This window comes from Pelophylax lessonae (assembly GCF_965119305.1).
Source record: "Pelophylax lessonae genome assembly, chromosome: 2".
NCBI classification, from domain to species: Eukaryota; Metazoa; Chordata; class Amphibia; order Anura; family Ranidae; genus Pelophylax; species Pelophylax lessonae.
The window spans coordinates 16155173-16175267 of record NC_138769.1 but is presented as its reverse complement, the minus strand read 5'-3'; the positions used below and the strand labels follow the sequence as shown (position 1 = coordinate 16175267).

The following is a 20095-nucleotide window of genomic DNA, read 5'->3' as shown; positions in this document are numbered from 1 at the left end:
CAGGGGTTGCCTGATTACATTATTATATGCAGATTAAATTTGTATACAGAAATAGAATTAACCTGAGCTAATTATCTAGCCATCTGGACAGAAACAATGTGAGGTCATTAACATTTAAGGATGGAACCGACAGACTTAACACAATCCACATCCCACCTCAATAGATAGACAATAGGGAGAGCCTATCAGTGACAGTCTGTCCATATCCTACATTGAAGTACATGGAATACACATCTAAAGCATTGCTTTGAGTATTTAGGAGACAGACTTCATGGCAACAGGCTATAGGTCTCACAGTGTAAAGTGGGATTGAAGCTTCATATTTCTTGATATTGCTGACAAATATTACTGTCCCACTTGAAGCAATCCAAACCATTAAGTATCTGTCTTTCACTCCCAGTGACGTTGAGTTCGGTCACAAATCTGAACTGTATAGATTGGCCATAAGGGATGTTCTTGTGTGACACAGAATGGTAACATTGTTTGTTTTTCTCTATTCTGCTCTGCTTCAGGGATATTACAGGTCAGTTAGAAATCTATTTCTATACATTGCATTATCACACTCTGAATAATATCTCACAGAATGATTAATATGAACTTCTTCTCTGACAGATTCCAATATCCAGACATTCTCAGTACTTCCCATTGCTGCTGGAATGACTATCCGCGTTCTGGTGAGTAATATTTTACATAATAGTTCAGTAAATGATATCACTGGATGGGGATTATCCATACCAGCAATGCCGTCACAATAGCATGCAGATATTGAAGTGTCAATATAATGGCTTTGGATCAATATGTATATATTTAAATACATAAAACCGGGTTAAAATGTACAAACAAGTTCACTAAAGTCGGACAGAGAGCAGAGAAGGTTGGGGACCTGAAAGTGAATAATTCTACACCAAGTTCACTATATGGACCACTTCTGTATTTATTCATGGTGATCCTCCCCCCCCCCCCCTATGTATTTATACATGGGGATCATATACCCCTCCCCTTATGTATTTATACATGTGATCATATCTCCCCGCCTTATGTATTCATGGTGATCCTATTCTCCCCCCTTATGTATTTATACATGGGGATCATATCCCCCTTATGTATTTATACATGGGGATCATATCCCCCTTTATGTATTTATACATGGGGATCATATACCCCCCCCCCTTATGTATTTATACATGGGGATCATATACCCCCCCCCCCTTATGTATTTATACATGGGGATCATATACCCCCCCTCTTATGTATTTATACATGGGGATCATATACCCCCCCCCCTCTTATGTATTTATACATGGGGATCATATACCCCCCCTCTTATGTATTTATACATGGGGATCATATACCCCCCCCCCTCTTATGTATTTATACATGGGGATCATATACCCCCCCTCTTATGTATTTATACATGGGGATCATATACCCCCCCTCTTATGTATTTATACATGGGGATCATATACCCCCCCCCCTCTTATGTATTTATACATGGGGATCATATACCCCCCCTCTTATGCATTTATACATGGGGATCATATACCCCCCTCTTATGCATTTATACATGGGGATCATATACCCCCCCTCTTATGCATTTATACATGGGGACCATATACCCCCCCTCTTATGCATTTATACATGGGGATCATATATCCCCCCCTCTTATGTATTTATACATGGGGATCATATCCCCCTTATGTATTTATACATGGGGATCATATCCCCCTTTATGTATTTATACATGGGGATCATATACCCCCCCCCCTTATGTATTTATACATGGGGATCATATACCCCCCCTCTTATGTATTTATACATGGGGATCATATACCCCCCCCCCTCTTATGTATTTATACATGGGGATCATATACCCCCCCTCTTATGCATTTATACATGGGGATCATATACCCCCCTCTTATGCATTTATACATGGGGATCATATACCCCCCCTCTTATGCATTTATACATGGGGATCATATACCCACCCTCTTATGCATTTATACATGGGGACCATATACCCCCCCTCTTATGCATTTATACATGGGGATCATATATCCCCCCTCTTATGCATTTATACATGGGGGTCATATCCCCCTCCCTTATGTATTTATACATGGGGATCATATACCCCCCCTATGTATTTATACATGGGGATCATATACCCCCCCTCTTATGTATTTATACATGGGGATCATATACCCCCCCCCCTCTTATGTATTTATACATGGGGATCATATACCCCCCCTCTTATGCATTTATACATGGGGATCATATACCCCCCCTCTTATGCATTTATACATGGGGATCATATACCCCCCCTTATGTATTTATACATGGGGATCATATACCCCCCCTCTTATGTATTTATACATGGGGATCATATCCCCCTAATTTCCTCTTCTCAACAAAGAATACATTCAGTTCCTCATACAGTAGTTGAGCTTCTCCTCACTGAGCAATCACATGACCACTGATTGCTCCGTCCTCGGACCGAAGAATAGTGACTGTCAGTCCCACTGAAGCCCTAGGGAGGGGTGGGCGCAACTGTCTATGGCTTTCAGCCAGGCGCTGAGTGGCAGAGCCAGCTGTCAATCAGGCAGCTGGGTAAATTCCAACAATATTGTCAGGACCCTTCCAGAGCCTGGAAGTCTATCAGCTGATTCTGGGTAACAGGAGAACAAAACTGCAAGAGAATAAGTCCCTGTTCACACCTGAGTGTTTTTCAGCTTGTAAAACGCTCATCTCTGAATTCTCAAAACGCCCAACAAGCAAAAACAAAAAACTTGTTCAGGTGTGAACAGGGTCTTAAAGGGGAAGTAAACCCTCTGAAAAAAATTTTGGGAAAAAAAAACCCTGTAAAGACAAAGGCATATTGAGCTAGTATGCATCGCATACTAGCTCATTATGAAGTCCGCCGTCCTGCTTCCTGGATCGTGTCCTCCGGCCATCTGATTGGCCGGAGGCGCAATTACATCACTCCCGGGCATGCGCTCTGAAGGAATGGCATGGGTGGCCGTTCCGTCAGAGCACATGCGCCGATGACGTCATCAGCTGCATGCACTGTAAATATCTCCAAAAAGGTGCAAGTTTAGGAGATATTTATAGCACCTATAAGTAAGCCTTAATATAGGCTTGCCTATAGATAAAAGTATTTAAAGTGGGTTTACAACCTCTTTAACTGTGTATCTTTCAGCCACAGTTGTTACTTAGTGTTTCTGAATCCATTACAATGTTTCTATCTATAAAAAAAAAAGTAGATTCCTTTTATGTGTTATGGTTTCCCTCTAGTGGCTAGTTCTGGTATTAAATTGGTTCTAAAGTATAAATGTGTTTAACCCTAATGTATTACCCGAACAAAAGTTATAATATACTTCGGATCTAGCTCTTGTGCCCCCTCCCTAAGCACTTGCCTGACTCCTCCATGTATAACATTTTATTTTTTTGAAAAAAATAACCTTTTACAATCATTTTAACTGACGTTGTAAAAATGGATTGCATTATATAAATGTAAAAAAAAAATATATATATATATATATATATAATATATTGTTTTGGTTTTTTTGTTTTTTTTTTTTTTCCATGAGCATTTACTTTTTTTTTTTTTTAATTTAAGTCCCCATTTTTATTTAAACTTTTCCAGACTGCCTGCAGCACATACTGCGGCAGGGCAGTCTGGCTGCTCAAAATCACGTACATGTATGTCATTTTGTGCACAAGCTTTTGGGGGGGCGTTCCGCTGTGTCCAATCAGCAGGTCTGGCGGCCGCCAGGATCCACCAATCATTCGCAAAATGACGGAACGGCAATAAACAAGACAGTCCGCTGTTCTGTCAGGGAGGAAAAGAGGGATCATGTGTTTAAGCCAAGCTGAAACACAGATCTTTTTTCCTCTAGTGCATCCACTCCTTCTACAGTTCTAAAGTACTCCCTAGGTACACACCTAACCCCTGATCACCCCCAGTGTTAACCACTTCTGTGACAGTGTCATTTATATTTTATACAGTTACTGTGCAATTTTTTATTTCTTTTTTTTAATACTTATTACTGTATTGGTGTCACTGGTCCCCAAAAAGTGTCACTTGGTGTCAATTTGTCCGCTGCAATGTCGCAGTCCCGCTAAAAATCGTTGATCGCCGCCATTACTAGTAAAAACAATTTAAAAAATTGTCCATGTATCCCATAGTTTTTATACGTTTGTAGGATAACTTTTGCGCAAACCGAGCAATATACACTTATAAGGATTTTTTTTTTTTTTTTTTTTTTTACCAAAAACATGTAGCAGAATGTTGGCCTAAATTAACCACTTTACCGCTGAGTACCGTAGTACTACTGCGGCAAAGTGGCTCGTTATCGTCTGACGACGTAGACCTACGTCGTCAGACACTCCCCTTCTGGGCGGCGCTTGCGCGCCGCCGGAGGCTCGCTCCCGCTGTATTCAGTCACAGCGGGAGTCGGGCCAGGGGAGGAGTGGCGGCAATCGCCTCTGCTCTTCCCCGATCGTCGGGGATCTAGTGTGGAGATCCGCCCGCCTGTGTAAACACAAGCGGGCGGATCTCCCAAGTGACAGGGAGTGACAGATCGGAGTGTTCAGCATAGCTGAACATGCGATCTGTCCCTGTGTCACTCAGTCACCTCCCCCCATACACGTTAGTAAGCACCAGGCATACATTAACCCCTCCCTCTCCAATAAAATTAACCCCTTCCCTGCCAGTGTCATTTTTACAGTAACAGTGCATATATATAGCACTGATTACTGTAGAAATGTCACTGGTACCCCCAAAAGTGTCAAAAATGTCAGTCAAGGGTCCAATCTGTCCGCCACAATGTCGCAGTCCCGCAAAAAAAATCGCAGATTGCTGCCATTACTCGTTAAAAAAAAAAAAAACCCACCAAAAATGACAAAAATCTTTCCCTTTGTTAGTAAACGCAATAACTTTTGAGCAAACCAATCAAAATACGCTTATTGTGATTTTTTTTTTTTACCAAACATATGTAGCAGAAAACAAATTGGCCAAAAATTTTAAAAAAATTTTGATTTTTACATTTTTTTGGGGGGAATTTCATATAAAAAAAAAAATGTGAAAAATATTGTTATTTTTTCAAAATGTACGCTTTTTTTGTTTATAGCGCAAAAAGTAAAAATCGCACAGGTGATCAAATACCACCAAAAGAAAGCTCTGTTTGTGGGGAAAAAAAGAACGTAAATTACGTTTGGGTACGGCGTCGCACGACCGCGCAATTGTCAGTTAAATTCGAACAGCGCCGAATCGCAAAAAGTGGCCCAGACGTAAGACAGCAAAATGCTCTAGTGGTAAAGTGGTTAATGAAAAAATTCGTTTTTTTTTTTCTTTTTTTTTTTTTTACCAAAAACATGTAGCGGAATGTTTATTGGCCTAAATTAATGAGAATTCTTTTTTTTTTTTTTTTTTTTTTTGGAAATGTTTTATAGCAGAAAGTATAAAAAATATATGTATTATAAATTAAAATAATTGTAAACCTTTTTAACATTTAAAAAAGTTATACCTTTTTGAAAAAAAAAAAAAAAAAAACAAAGTGCTAATTCACACAGGTTCTCTGTCCGCTAATAATGATTTTAGTGTATTTTTAGTGAAAATATTGTCTTGATTTGGGGGGGCCCTGCCAGGTAGGCTGTATGGGGCCCCGTGATTTCTAACAGCAGCCCTGCATCTGGCAGTAACGTATGCGTTTGCATTTGTTTGTAAGTACGGTGGGACAGGGGCTTTTTAAGAAACAAATACATTTTGTATAAATTAAAAAAAAAACTATCTATTTTAAACAATTTTTTTTTTTCGCACAAACTTTATTGCTATCACAAGAGATGAACATCATCCCGTGTGATAGCATGGGCCATGGCAGGTCCTCTTTATGGAGTGATTTGGGGTCTATTAGACCCCAAATCTCTCCTGGCGCCCCCTCCCCCATGCAACTTTTCGGACCGAGATCGGTCCGATCAGCTGCTGGTGGCCAGATAAACAAAGGGGCTGAACCGGATGTTGCGAATACTCGGTCCCAGTTTTCCGAGTTAGAGAGGGGAATGACTTCAGTTCCTCTCTGTCCCAGGCAGCCATCACCGCCGGCCGCATTTCTTCCGGCCTCTGCGATGGGACCGGAGAGGCGGTGGGAGGGGTGTGGCTAATTAGCCACTCAGATCACTTCTGCTTTGTAGGGAATCGCTAGCTGAAACTAATGGTACCGGTATGATGCCTGCAGATGCAAGAATCACCCCGGTATAACCACTGAAACCCAAGGACGTACAGGCACGTCCTTTTGGGGGGGGGGGGGCAGTGGTTAAACTGTGCTGTTGGGAAAAAAAATGCCGATTTACAAAGTTTGTGGATAGGTGCAGCATGATGCAGTGGATAGAAGTAGGGGTGGGACAAGGGGTGGGCAGGAGGGACAGCTGCCATGGGCACAATTTATTGCAGGGATGGTGGTGCCCTGATCCTAAGGTAAAAGGGGGGAGTTTGCCATCTTTGCTCTGGGCGCGTGATAAAAAAACACACGGAGTCTAAGTGCTGTAATGAGAATATAACCGATAATTTAACAGCAGTCCAGCAATACAGAACAGACCAGCGGGAAGGCAACACGAGCGGCGCACTCACAAGTTGTAAGAGAAACGCGGCAGCAGAATGGTGAGTCGGAGGTGCTGGCAGCATCTGTCTTGTAGAGCGGAATGCAGCCTGGCCGGGCTGTACCCAAACAGGGAGGCGTCCAGGAAGGCTGGAGTGTCCCTGCACTCCCTACTCCAGAACCTTTCCCTGATGCTAAGCCCTGTCCCTAACACACAGGTGGTCTGTCCCTATTCTTACCACTCCCATAATGCACACCAAACCTGACAGCCAGGGGTCTAGTCTATCCAAGCTGGCCACCTAAGTCACATGGGGTGTCGGCATCCAATTGGATAGCTGCCCCCCTGTGACCAAGGAAACCATAGAGGAACCAAGTGCCTCAACTTCCTCACCTATCTGCATTGCCTCTGTGGGGCACCACCTGCAGTGGAGAAAATAGACTTCACCTGCCTCCAAATTTAATAGCTTAAAGCAGGACATCACCCAATAGGGGAAGTGCCACTTGTTTGCACCCCCTGCCACATTTGGCACTTTTTGGGGGTGGGGCGAGCAGGTACCTGGTTTTGACAGATACCCGCTCCCACTTCTGGGTCAGATCACTACGGATATCTGAGGATGTTAAGCCCCTCCTTCCCCCGCAGCCTTTGGGGCGGGGGGACGCAGTTCCCAGAAGACAGCTTGCGCATGCACATTAGGAAACCGGCTGTGAAGCTATTGCATCTATAACAGCTTCAACTCTTCTGGGAAGGCTGTCCACAAGGTTTAGGAGTGTGTCTATGGGAATGTTAAAACATTCTTCCAGAAGCGCATTTGTGAGGTCAGGCACTGATGTTGGATGAGAAGACCTGGCTCACAGTTTGCGCTCTAATTCATCACAAAGGTGTTCTGTTGGGTTGAGGTCAGGACTCTGTGCAGGCCAGTCAAAGTTCCTCCACCCCAAACTCACCCATCCATGTCTTTATGGACCTTGCTTTGTGCACTGGTGTGCAGTCATGTTGGAACAGGAAGGGGCCACCCCCAAACTGTTCCCACAAAGTTGGGAGCATGAAATTGTCCAAAATGTCTTGGTATGCTGATGCCTTTAACCACTTAAGCCCCGGAAGATTTTACCCCCTTCCTGACCAGGGGGTATTTTGCGATTCGGCACTGCGTGACTTTAACGGACAATTGCGCGGTCGTGCGACGCTGTATCTAAACGAATTTGGCGTCCTTTTTTTCCCACAAACAGAGCTTTCTTTTGGTGGTATTTGATCACCTGTGCGATTTTTTTTTTTTTTTTTTTTGATCATGCGCTATAAACAAAAAAAGAGCGTAAATTTTGTAAAAATAGCAATATTTTTCACATTTTTTATATGAAATTCCCCCCCAAAAAAATGTAAAAATCAAATTTTTTTATTTTTGGCCAATTTGTTTTATGCTACATATGTTTGGTAAAAAAAATCGCAAAAAGCGTATTTTGATTGGTTTGCGCAAAAGTTATCGCGTTTACTAACAAAGGGAAAGATTTTTGTCATTTTTGTTGTTTTTTTTTTAACGCGTAATGGCGGCGATCTGCGATTTTTTTTTTTTGCGGTACTCCGACATTGCGGCGGACAGATCGGACCCTTGACTGACATTTTTGACACTTTTGGGGTTACCAGTGACATTTCTACAGTAATCAGTGCTATACATATGCACTGTTACTGTAAAATTACACTGGCAGTGAAGGGGTTAACTTTTTTTGAAAGGGAGGGGCTATGTGTGTCCCTAGTGGCGTGCTTTCTTCTGTGATTGGCTGTGGCTTCAGATGTATGAATGGTGATCAACGGTTCTACATAAAACCGTATGATCATCCTTCATACACAGGGGAGAATGACAGGCAGCTTGTTTACACAAGCCGCCTGACTTTCTCCCTCTCCCCCGCCGATTGCAGAGTGACCGGCGGACATCGGGTCCGCCGGTCACACGCACGGGGGGGTCCGTGACCACGCGGGAGTGGGTGTGCGCCTCCGGGGGCGTGCGCTCGCTCCCTAGACCCTCACAAGCTAGCGACGTAGACCTACGTCACTTTGCCTGTGAGGGGCTGACCGACGACGTAGATAGTCGTGCGGCGGTCGGCAAGTGTTTAAGAGTTACAATCGCCTCTCCCAGGAATGCTGGCTGGTGCTGGGTAGTGGGCACGACCATTTCCACCCCCAGTGCTGTTGGCTGCCGCTGAGACGAGGGACCTGCAATCGCCTCTCCCGGTACCGCTGGCTGGTGCTGGATAGTGGGCACGACCATCTCCATCCCCAGTGCTGTTGGCTGCTGGTGGGACGAGGGACCTACAATCTCCTCTCCCGGTAACGCTGGCTGGTCCAAGGTAGTGGGTACGACCATCTCCACCCCCAGTGTTGTTGGCTGCTGCTGGGACAAGGGACCTACAATCGCCTCTCCCAGTATCGCTGGCTTGTCCTGGGCAGTGGGCACAACCATCTCCACCCCCAGGGCTGTGGGCTGCTGCTGGACCAAGTCTAGGAGGTGTTGGTAGTCCTGTTCCAACCCCCACTCGATCATAACAAGGTAGGTGAGGTCTAGTCTCAGCTCCAACAACTGGGCTGGTAGCATCCTTCTCCGGTAATGATAAATAGCCCAGAACCGCGACATTGCAGGACTGCCAAAATCATCATCCTCCTCCATGGCCTTCCACAACAGGCCTGGGCCATCATAGACCCCCCCCCCCCCCCCTCTGGTTGAATGCCTTCTGCCAACCAAGGGTCTTGTTGGACTGCGTACCACCATAGTGCCCGGTACGAGTCGTCCAGCATAATTTCTCTGGACCAGGCACTCAAGGTGCCTTTCACACTGCTTGAAGGGTTGTTCTGCCAGGATAAACATCCGTTGGCAATCAAAAAGGACAGATCCTGCACATGCTGATATGCAACAAGTACAAAGAGGAGTACTTCACCAGCCCATGGCGCTGTCCATGTGTTCACCTCCTTTGTTTGTATGTTTTTTTGGCTGAAATGTCCTGGTTGCTGCTGCTCCTCTCTCACTCCACCGGGGGGGGGGGCGGATCAAAACAATTCAAATCTGTAAAGAAAAGCGCACGCAACCTCGGGCAATAACGCTTTAATAAAGGACAATAAAACAGTACATTGGAATTGCACTCACACTTTTCCTTTAAGACAATCGCTTTACAGCATTCCAACAGGAGCTACTCGCTCCTCCCGTCCCTCCAGATGGTGACTCTGCGGTCTCCTCATCCGCGGCTGCCACCGCTGTATCCCCGCTCTCCTTCACTTCCTGTGTTGCCTGGTCACCGGATGCCGGTTCTAGTGCGCCTGCACACTATACCAACGTGATCTACGGCGCCTCAGGAGAGCCTCAGCCAAAGCCGGAGCCACAAGTTGTACGGAGCTGCGAGGTGGGGGATTCAAGACACGGGTGCACTGCCTCTGCTGTTACTATGGACAACGCGTTTCGGAGGCTGAGCCTCCTTCCTCAGGTCCCACCTTGCTTCCTGCTAACGCCCTTCCCTATATACCCGGGATACCATCGGCCCTAATTATATAGTTGTGTATTCTTAAAGGGGCCAGTAACCGATAATCCTTATCCACCTTGGCTGGGACGGGAGAAACTGTATTTTTAATATATGTTTTTTAAAAGTGGATAGCCCCTTGCTTCTCCCGTCCCAGCCAAGGTGGATAAGGATTATCGGTTACTGGCCCCTTTAAGAATACACAACTATATAATTAGGGCCGATGGTATCCCGGGTATATAGGGAAGGAGCGTTAGCAGGAAGCAAGGTGGGACCTGAGGAAGGAGGCTCAGCCTTCGAAACGCGTTGTCCATAGTAACAGCAGAGGCAGTGCACCAGTGTCTTGAATCCCCCACCTCGCAGCTCCGTACAACTTGTGGCTCCGGCTTTGGCTGAGGCTCTCCTGAGGCGCCGTAGATCACGTTGGTATAGTGTGCAGGCGCACTAGAACCGGCATCCGGTGACCAGGCAACACAGGAAGTGAAGGAGAGCGGGGATACAGCGGTGGCAGCCGCGGATGAGGAGACCGCAGAGTCACCATCTGGAGGGACGGGAGGAGCGAGTAGCTCCTGTTGGAATGCTGTAAAGCGATTGTCTTAAAGGAAAAGTGTGAGTGCAATTCCAATGTACTGTTTTATTGTCCTTTATTAAAGCGTTATTGCCCGAGGTTGCGTGCGCTTTTCTTTACAGATTTAAACATCCGTTGGCTCACTTGTTCATGCCAGCGTTGTGCTGTACTTGGAAGCTTCTCTTTCTGCCGAAGCTGTGCTACCTCCATGGACTCCTGCCAGAGTTCTTGCATTACATATTTTCTCCAGTTCCTTGTCCTTGGCTGACATATGTCCCTGTTCCTTTGCCAGTATGTCTTGTAGTCTCCGCTGGAACTCCACCTCATATGGGGACACTGCCCGGGGGCTAGCTTGCTCCATCTCCTGAGTTCCTCCTTAGACCGAGACGCTGCTGGGCTCCTCACTGCATTCCTGGATTGGGATCTATTCAGAGAAGAATCCCACCACTGCCACCAGTGTAACAGATCCCCAATACTTGAACCAAGTATTTCTGTCTTAGGTCTCCAGACTCTCCAGTGATGCAGTGACCTGGCCCCTCAATTCCCCCCAAACATCAGCCTCCAGCTTGATGAAGGTTAAAACAAAATGACCCTTTATTCACCAACTCACTTGCAATATATATCCAGTAATTAACATACCTGGCCATCTGGACAGACACAGGTGAATGAGACTGCAACATTATCATAATTAATTCAACAAACAACAAACCCAAAACCTAGCTGAATACACATTCCTAGAAGTGTGAACACACCTCACCTCTAAACAGATTAAGCAGGAGACATAGGCTCTCAGACGGCCCGTTTCCGTATACAACACACCTTAGTAGAACTGTCAATACACATCCCCCCCCAGTATACCAAAGCTGAGTCTTATGTCATTAGCATCTGTTTAGTCTCTCTTGTAACAGGCAGCATTAGGCCTGTAACATTGATCCCAGTCTGAGTCTGTATCTTGGGGTGACATGGATTTGAGTCCAAAGCAACACTACTCCCATTGTCCCCCAGCATATACCCCCACACAGAGGTGCACTCCCCTACAAGCCAGGGCCCATAGTCCGTGGGCAGGAGGCTGGCCTCCACACTCCTCCAGTAGCCCGTGGCGAACGTTCCAGCAAATGGGTGTTCGTCACAGTGTGTATAGACGCACATGTGTTTGCGCTTTTAGGGTGCACACCATAATGCAATAGGCTGCGCACACCTATGGTTAAAGGTGATTTAATCTTCCAAAGCAAATACACTTTTGCAAACAGGTACTGACTAGTATTCCAATGTTTCTATTCTCCCTCAGGTTTTCTCCATCACTCAGCTAATGAGACCCCAAAGCTGATGGAGAGAGGCACGGAAGGGTCAAACAAGGGTCATATGCAGTCTACTGACATCCTCCTTATCAACTGATGATGTCATTGGTCGATAGGAGGTTGGCGGCTAGAAGGATGTAATGGTGCACAATGAAAACCTGAGGCTTTGTATACAAGCTGGTGGCTGTATGAAGTCTGCCTTTTTAATTAACAATTTTGGAGCAATTTTTAGGCATTTTGCCAAGGCACCCCTGAGAAAACCTCAAAGCACCCCAGGGTGCCTAGGCACCTTGGTTCAGAAGGCTGCTGTACACTGCATTCTGCCTTCTAGTACACATATAGGTGAGATATAGGTGTTGAACAGCACAGTTGTTACATAGTTTGTGAGGTTGAAAAAAGACATCCGTCCATCCAGTTCAACCTATGATGTGTGTGTGTGTGTGTTTGCTGTTAACCATACATTGTATAGCCCTGTATGTTTTGGTCTTTAAGGTGCCCATCTAATAGTTTTTTGAAACTATCGATGCTCCCTGCTGATACGACAGCTTGTGGAAGAGAATTCCACACCCTTTCTGCTCTTACAGTGAAGAACCCCCTACGTATTTTAAGGTTAAACCGTTTTTCCTCTAGTTTTAGTCAGTGGCCACGTGTCTTATTGTATTCCCTTATGCTAGGGTCGCCAGTACAGTATTTGTACATTGATATCATATCCCCCCTCAATCGTCTCTTCTCCAGAGAGAATAAGCTCAGTGCTTGTAGTCTTTCCTCATAGCCGATGCCCTCCATTCCCCTAATTATTTTTGTTGCCCTTCTCTGGACTTTCTCCAGTTCCAGCACATCCTTCCTGAGGACCGGTGCCCAGAACTGGACGGAATACTCCAGATGTGGCCAGACTGGAGTCTTGTAGAGCGGGAGAATAATCTCTTTATTTCTGGAGTGAATCCCCTTTTTTATACATGCCAGTATTCTGTTGGCTTTGCTTGCAGCGGCTTGGCATTGCATGCCACTGCCAAGCCTGTTGTCTACCAGTACCCCCAGGTCTTTTTCCATCTTAGATTCACCCAGAGGTTCCCCCCTAGTGAGTAGCTTGCTTTCGTGTTTCTGACGCCCAAGTGCATTACTTTACATTTTTCAACATTTAAACCTCAGCTGCCATGTAGTTGCCCACCCCATTATTTTGTTCAGGTCCGCTTGTAAGGTTTCCACATCCTGCATAGAAGTTATTGCCCTGCTTAGCTTAGTATCATCCACAAATACCGAGATTGCACTAGATATCCCCTCCTCTAGATCATTTATTAATAAATTAAACAGGATTGGTCCCAGGACAGAACTTTGAGGGACCCCACTTTCCACACCCGTCCAATCCGAGTACTCCCCATTTATCACCACCCTCTGGACTCTCCCCTGGAGCCAGTTCTCTATCCAGGTACTCACCCTATGGTCCATACCTACCTTCCTTAGTTTGTACAGTAAGCGTTTATGGGGAATGGTGTCAAAGGCCTTTGCAAAGTCCAGATACACCACATCCACAGGCTTTCCTTTATCAAGATTGCAGCTCACTTCATCATAGGCTAATAGATTAGTCTGGCAAGAACGATTTTTCATGAATCCATGCTGATTACTACTAATAAAACAGTTTTCATTACTAAAGTCTTGTATGTGGTCCCTTAACATCCCTTCCAAAATCTTGCAGACTACTGATGTTAGGCTGACCGGCCTATAGTTACCCGGGATATATCTCGGCCCTTTTTTAAATATTGGTACCACATTGGCTTTTTTCCACAGCTGGCACCATACCCGTCTGTAGACATCTTTTAAAGGTCAAGGATAATGGTCTGGCAATCACCTGGCTCAGCTCTTTAAGAACCCTCGGGTGCAAGCCATCCGGTCCCGGTGATTTATTTATGTTAAGTTTCTCTAGTTTAGTTTGAAGTCTATCTTCTGTTAGACATGGCGGTACTTCTTGAGGTGTGTTATTTAGTTTAGCCTTACAAGCTGGGTTAGTGTAGCCCCCCGATTATTTTGTGAAGGCTGCAGAGAAGAAGTTATTTAACACTTCCGCCTTCTCTGTCCTCTGTGGCCAAATCTCCCTTATTGTCTTTTATGGGGCCAATGTGTTCTGGCCTCGCTTTCTTACTATTTATATACTTAAAGAATTTATTGGGGTTCTTTTTACTCTCTTCCGCTATATGTCTCTATTTTAGCCGCCTTGATTTCGCCTTTACATTTCTTATTACACTCTTTGTAATGCTTGAATTCTGCCAATGACCCCTCAGTCTTGTATTTTTTGAAGGCCTTTTCTTTCGTATTAATATGCATTTTTATGTTGGAGTTTAGCCACCCAGGATTTAATTTTTCTCTTTTTTAAATTTATTTCCCTTTGGAATGCACTGGCCAATCCCTTTGTTTAGTATGCTCCTGAAGCACTCCCATTTCTCCTCCGTGTTCTTTGATCCCAGGGTTCTATCTCATTTTCTAGCAAAGAGCGCAGTTTTGGGAAATTGGCTCTTTTGAAATTCAGTGTCCTTATATTACCCTTGTGTTTCCTATTACTATGATTAATACTGAAACGTATTCACCTATGGTCACTGTTTCCTAAGTTGCCCCGTATTGCTATATCCGTGGGCAGGTCTGTATTGTTGGTAATCAGTAGGTCAAGTACCGCATTTGTTTCTTGTCGGTGCATTCACCATCTGACCCATGAAATTGTCCTGCAAAACTTTTAGGAACTGCCGAGCCTTGGCTGAATGCGCAGTTCCTTCTGCCCAGTCTATATCTGAATAATTAAAGTCCCCCTATTATAATGACATTTCCCATCCTTGCTGCCAAACCAATCTGTGAAAGAAGGTCCACCTCCCTCTGGTTGGGGGGCCTATAGCATACGCCCAATATCACTTTCCCCATAGTGCCTTCCCTTTGAAGTTCTACCCATAGGAATTCTGCCTCGTCCCTAGCTCCATTATTATCATCCCTCATATTTACCTGTACATTGTTCTTAATAGACAGACATACCCCTCCCCCTTTTTTTACCTTCTCTATCTCTGCGATAAAGGGAATACTCCTGAATGGTCGCCATCCAATCATGAGAGCTGTCGAACCAAGTCTCTGTAATCCCCACAAAATCTAAGTCCTCCTCGTACATCAGCAGCTCCAGCTCTCCCATCTTGTTGGCCAGGCTGCTGGCACTGGTAAACAAACCTCGTAGTTTTGACCTGATGCATACCATATCCTCATTTGATGTTGTTTTTACGCTGCTCTTGTGATTTTTTTTTTTCCCCATACCCACCTTGTCTTTAGGAACTCTGAACACCCTACCGCTAATGTCCCCATTTTTGCCGCTGAACCTTGCTCCCCGCTGGCTAATTCTACATCTGTACCCTCCCCCCCATCACCTAGTTTTAAAAGCCCCTCTAACTTGTTGGCCATCATCTCACCCAGTACAGTTGCTCCCTCCCCATTTAGGTGCAATCCGTCCTTACTAAAGAGCCGATGGCCGACTGAGAAGTCGGCCCAGTTCTCCAGGAACCCGAAACCCTCCTTACTACACCAGCTCCTCAGCCACTTGTTAACTTCCCTAATCTCCCGCTGCCTCTCTGGTGTGGCTCGAGGTACAGGTAGTATTTCTGAAAATACTACCTTGGAGGTCCTATTCCTCAACTTAGCGCCTAAGTCCCTGAAATCGTTTAGGACTCTCCACCTCCCTCTGCCTATGTCATTGGTACCCACATGTACCATGACAGCTGGGTCTTCCCCAGCCCCACCCAATAATCTGTCCACCCGATCCGTGATGTGTCGAACCCGAGCGCCCGGTAAATAGACAGTTCGGCGCTCCCGGTCTTTGTGACAGATTGCACTGTCTGTCCTCCTAATAGAGTCCCCTACCACCAGAACCGGTCTTTCCTTTCCCTTTCTCCCGCTCTCACTGGATGAGTTCAACCCCTGGCAGCTAGGGGCGACTCTCTGCTCCAGCAAAGCTGGTCCCTGACTGGTTTCCCCAACACCATGCAACGGGGCGTATCTATTGGGGTGCTCCAGCCCAGGACCGGCCTCCTTGCCTTGTTCCCTTCTACCCCTCCTAACTGTCACCCATCTACTCTGATGCCTGCACCCTTGTATCCCCGCGCTCCTCTGTGCAGGCCCTGGCCTGCACCTGTCGGGTACGATCCCAGCTCTCCTTTCAGTATGGAGAGTCTTCTCAGTGTTGCCAGTTGCTTCCCTAGATTCAGGACCTGAGCTTCCAGGGAAGTAATGTGCTTAAATTTTGTGCGGCTGTATTTACCCTCAATCGCATGATCAAGGAACGCCTACATATCACAAGATGTACACCGAATCGCATCTCCACACCCGCCAGGCATTGTACCCACGAATCTAATCTGATGGGGATTCAGTAATTTACATCTGTCCTGTGTGGCTGTCTTCTAGCTTCCTAACTCTACTTTGTTTACCTCTGGTACTCCGCGACACTCACTGACCCTCAGGTACTCCCCGTCCTCACAGGTACTCACAGGTCCCCCCCGTCCCTCACAGGTCCCCCCCGTCCCTCACAGGTCCCGCCAGGTACTCCCCGTCCCTCACAGGTACTCCCCGTCCCTCCCCGGTACTCAGGTACTGCCCGTCCCTCACGTACTCCCCGGTACTCAGGTACTCCCCGGTACTCTCAGACACTCGGGTACTCCCCGGTACTCAGGTACTCCCTGGTACTCTCAGACACTCGGGTACTCCCCGGTACTCAGGTACTCCCTGGTACTCTCAGACACTCGGGTACTCCCCGGTACTCTCAGACACTCGGGTACTCCCCGGTACTCTGACACTCGGGTGCCCACAGACACTCGGGTGCCCACAGACACTCGCATACTCGGGTGCTCGCATATAATCAGGTACTAATAGGTACTCATAAAAACTCTTATATTGTTAAACTCTTATGATGGAGATGAAAGACAAATACATTTTGGGAACCGCTGACCTCGGGTAATAGGACAGTGATGTATTGCTCAATCACCTGACCTGCAGCTGTGTTTTTTATTTCTAGATGTGTTGCAAAGAGGAAAGTAAAGATCTTCCTCTCCGCATCATGGAGGTTGGATATTCACAACCAATCCACAGTAAATCCACCATCACCAATGGGATCCATGAAGATGATTCTCCGAATATAATGGATGATAAATATGAGCAACCCATCAACATATCTACATCTTCCCACAGAATCTTTGAAGATCTTCCTCTGAGTATCATGGAGGTTGGATATTCACAACCAATCCACAATGAATCCACCGCCATCCATGGGATCCATGAAGATGATTCTCCGAATATAATGGAGGATGAATATGAGCAACCCATCAACATATCTACATCTTCTCACAGAATCTTTGAAGATCTTCCTCTGAGTATCATGGAGGTTGGATATTCGCAAGCCATTCATCACGAATCCATATCCACTCATGGGATCGTTGATCCATATTTGAGTGAAGGGTGAGGGGGGGGTAATGATCCACCAATCTGTAATTCTTTTAAAACCCCAATGGGAAGGGATCACTGTCTGGAGCGGGGGATGGGAGTGTGCTCCACAAATTCTATTGGGACTCCCCCCATCTATTTACAAAGATGAATGTAAACTCAGTGCCGTTTTCTGTCATGTCCAGTAGATTTCTGGAGGATCTACACTGATACGTTATTTTTATCTCCTTTTTTATTATTATGCAATTTTGTACATTTTATAATTGTTTTTTTTATTGTTTTAGCAGACTTTTTAAAGTGGAACTCCAGCCAAAACATTTTCATGTAGTGTGAAGGAGGGTGGGGAAAGCTTAGAACCTCATCCAGATTGTTAGTGTATGTGCTGGGGGGGGGGATTTACTCTAATTTCCTGTTCCACCGACCACACAGGAAGTGATGGAACGCAGACAGAGGTGCTAAACCGTCCACACAACTTTTATAACTGTACGTGCCCCACTCTCTCCAAAAAAACTGAGGGAAAAAATGTTAGAGGTTTGTTTTTAAAACCAGTTATACAGTAAGTGAGTTTATGTAATATATAATTAACTTAAGAGTAAGAAGTCAGAGATCACATCAGGGTTTAATTATAAAACAAATGCTGGACAAATGCCGCAAGCATTCCTCCAGCCACCATGAATATTCACTGTAATTTGCCTAGTATGTTTTATTACCTATAATCAGCTCCACCTAGTGGCCATAATGTGGTATTTGATAGATTGCCGCATTTCAGGAAAATGCCGCATTGTGGCCACTAAATGGAGCTGATGGTCATAGGAAATAAACCAATTAGACAAATTATGATTATTCGTGATGGCTGGGTAAATGCTCGTGACATTCATTCAGCAATACCTATAATAAATAGACCCCTTAAAGTCTAATAGTCTCTGCCTGATTTTACACTCTTTTTATTCCTAAGAGTGCGCTGGGTAAAAATGTGTGAGATATATTTATGCACTGCGCCCATTAAAAAAAACGAACAAATAAATGCTATCAAAGAGCAAAGCAGGTGAAAAATAAATCGGTACACAATAATGTTAAAGTGCAAAATGATTTGTCTGCTCCTGATGAAGTCACTTATGATGAAATGCTGTGAGTGGGCGGGGCATGCTGATGTCACGCACACCAGGAAGTCTCACTGTTACAGAGCATAGATGGAGATTGGGGCAGCTGAGCGCATGTTTTGGTGCTGTTACAGGCATCTGTCTTGTGAGTGAGATGTTTTTATGCTTTTCTTTGTAAATCTGTTTGTTTTATGCTATGGAATGTCTGTCTTTTATTTTTTCTGTGGTAAATTGAGAGAGATTGCTGTAGATTTGACAATTGATTTTTGGGGTCATCCCTAAAGTGCTGACCCTCAGTATCATCTTGCTTACCTTATGTATTCATGGCAGCACTTTGTGGAAGAAGCACTTTACTATTGCAGTTTATAAGAAGGAATTGTAATATATATTTATTTTGCATTCCCTGAAATGATTTGGGTGAATGTTGCACTTTAGGATTTGTGGCACTTTATTTGCACATTATTGTAAATTGATTTTTTTTTTACCTGTTTTGCATTTGTAGTATGGTAATTGGTTAGTAATGTGTTTTTTCTTTATTAGTGCACTTTATACTCCACATTGATTGGGTAAACTATTTTACTTGCACAGCAGCTGTAGTTAGGGTGGTAAGTGGGTGTGTAGACTTTTTTTGTTTTTTTTTGTTTTTGGGTTAACCATTTCCCTTTTAGAACAGTTTAGATTTTTTTTTTTGGGTTAACCACTTCCCCTCTGGAACAATACATTTTTCACACACATCCCTAATAAAAAAAAAAAAAATTTGCGTTATTGGCTAACCCTGAGAATATTATATTTTCTGAATAAAGAGGCCCTGTAGAATAAATAGCTAGTAGTTTTTTTTTTTTTTATATGATGTGTTCAGTAAATGGAAACCAAATATGTCCAGCCTCAAAACTGCAAAAAAATGTATAGTACCCCAAATCATCAGTAGGTGGCACTTTAAATGCGTTTACATCTTATTAGTTTAGCGGTAACGTGAAACGTTAGGTAAAAAAGTATTGAATAGGCAGGAATTTAATGCAGACGAGGCATGCTTTGTCTTCTGCATTAGTTACTTTACCTGTCTGCCCACCCTGGTACAGTGAGATGTACAAATTTTGGCAATCCCGAATCTGACTGAGCTTCCATGCATGTGCGAGAGTGACATCATCTCAGCCAATAACAGCAGGTGGCGATCGAGACCTGGAAGCCGTTCATCTAAAGATGTCAGCGGACGGGCGGGCGGGGAGATCCAGGACGGCGCATCGCTGAATCCAAGGTGAGTATATTTCCACTGTAACTGAGGCATCTAGAATTATTGCTCACTGTGACGTTTGCGGTGACACCTAGCATGGCATGCGCAATTGTTTACATACACAGATGCACCCAACATGCTTGCTTGTGTTCTGTAGTATCAGTTTTTAAATATCTCCTAGTCAGGAAAAATACCACATTATGGCCACTAGAGGGCACTTAGAATCATACAAGATTATATAACACAGAATACGGCGAGTTTCCTTGGAGCTGTGCACCTGTTACATTCTTTATATACATGACTACTAAGGCTACATTCACACCTGAGCGTAGCGTTTTTCGCGCGTTTTTTACCGC

General features: G+C 44.9%; 1 protein-coding gene across 1 annotated transcript; it reads left to right on the top strand.

The window, feature by feature from the left end:
- The first annotated feature begins 559 nt into the window (after window positions 1-559).
- On the top strand, window positions 560-17433 carry LOC309547515 (uncharacterized protein). Its single transcript, XM_082247385.1, has 2 exons — window positions 560-674; window positions 16984-17433. Exons 1-2 carry the CDS (start codon window positions 657-659, stop codon window positions 17425-17427), a joined length of 462 nt encoding a protein of 153 aa, XP_082103511.1. The 5' UTR covers window positions 560-656; the 3' UTR covers window positions 17428-17433.
- Window positions 17434-20095: the final 2662 nt, after the last annotated feature.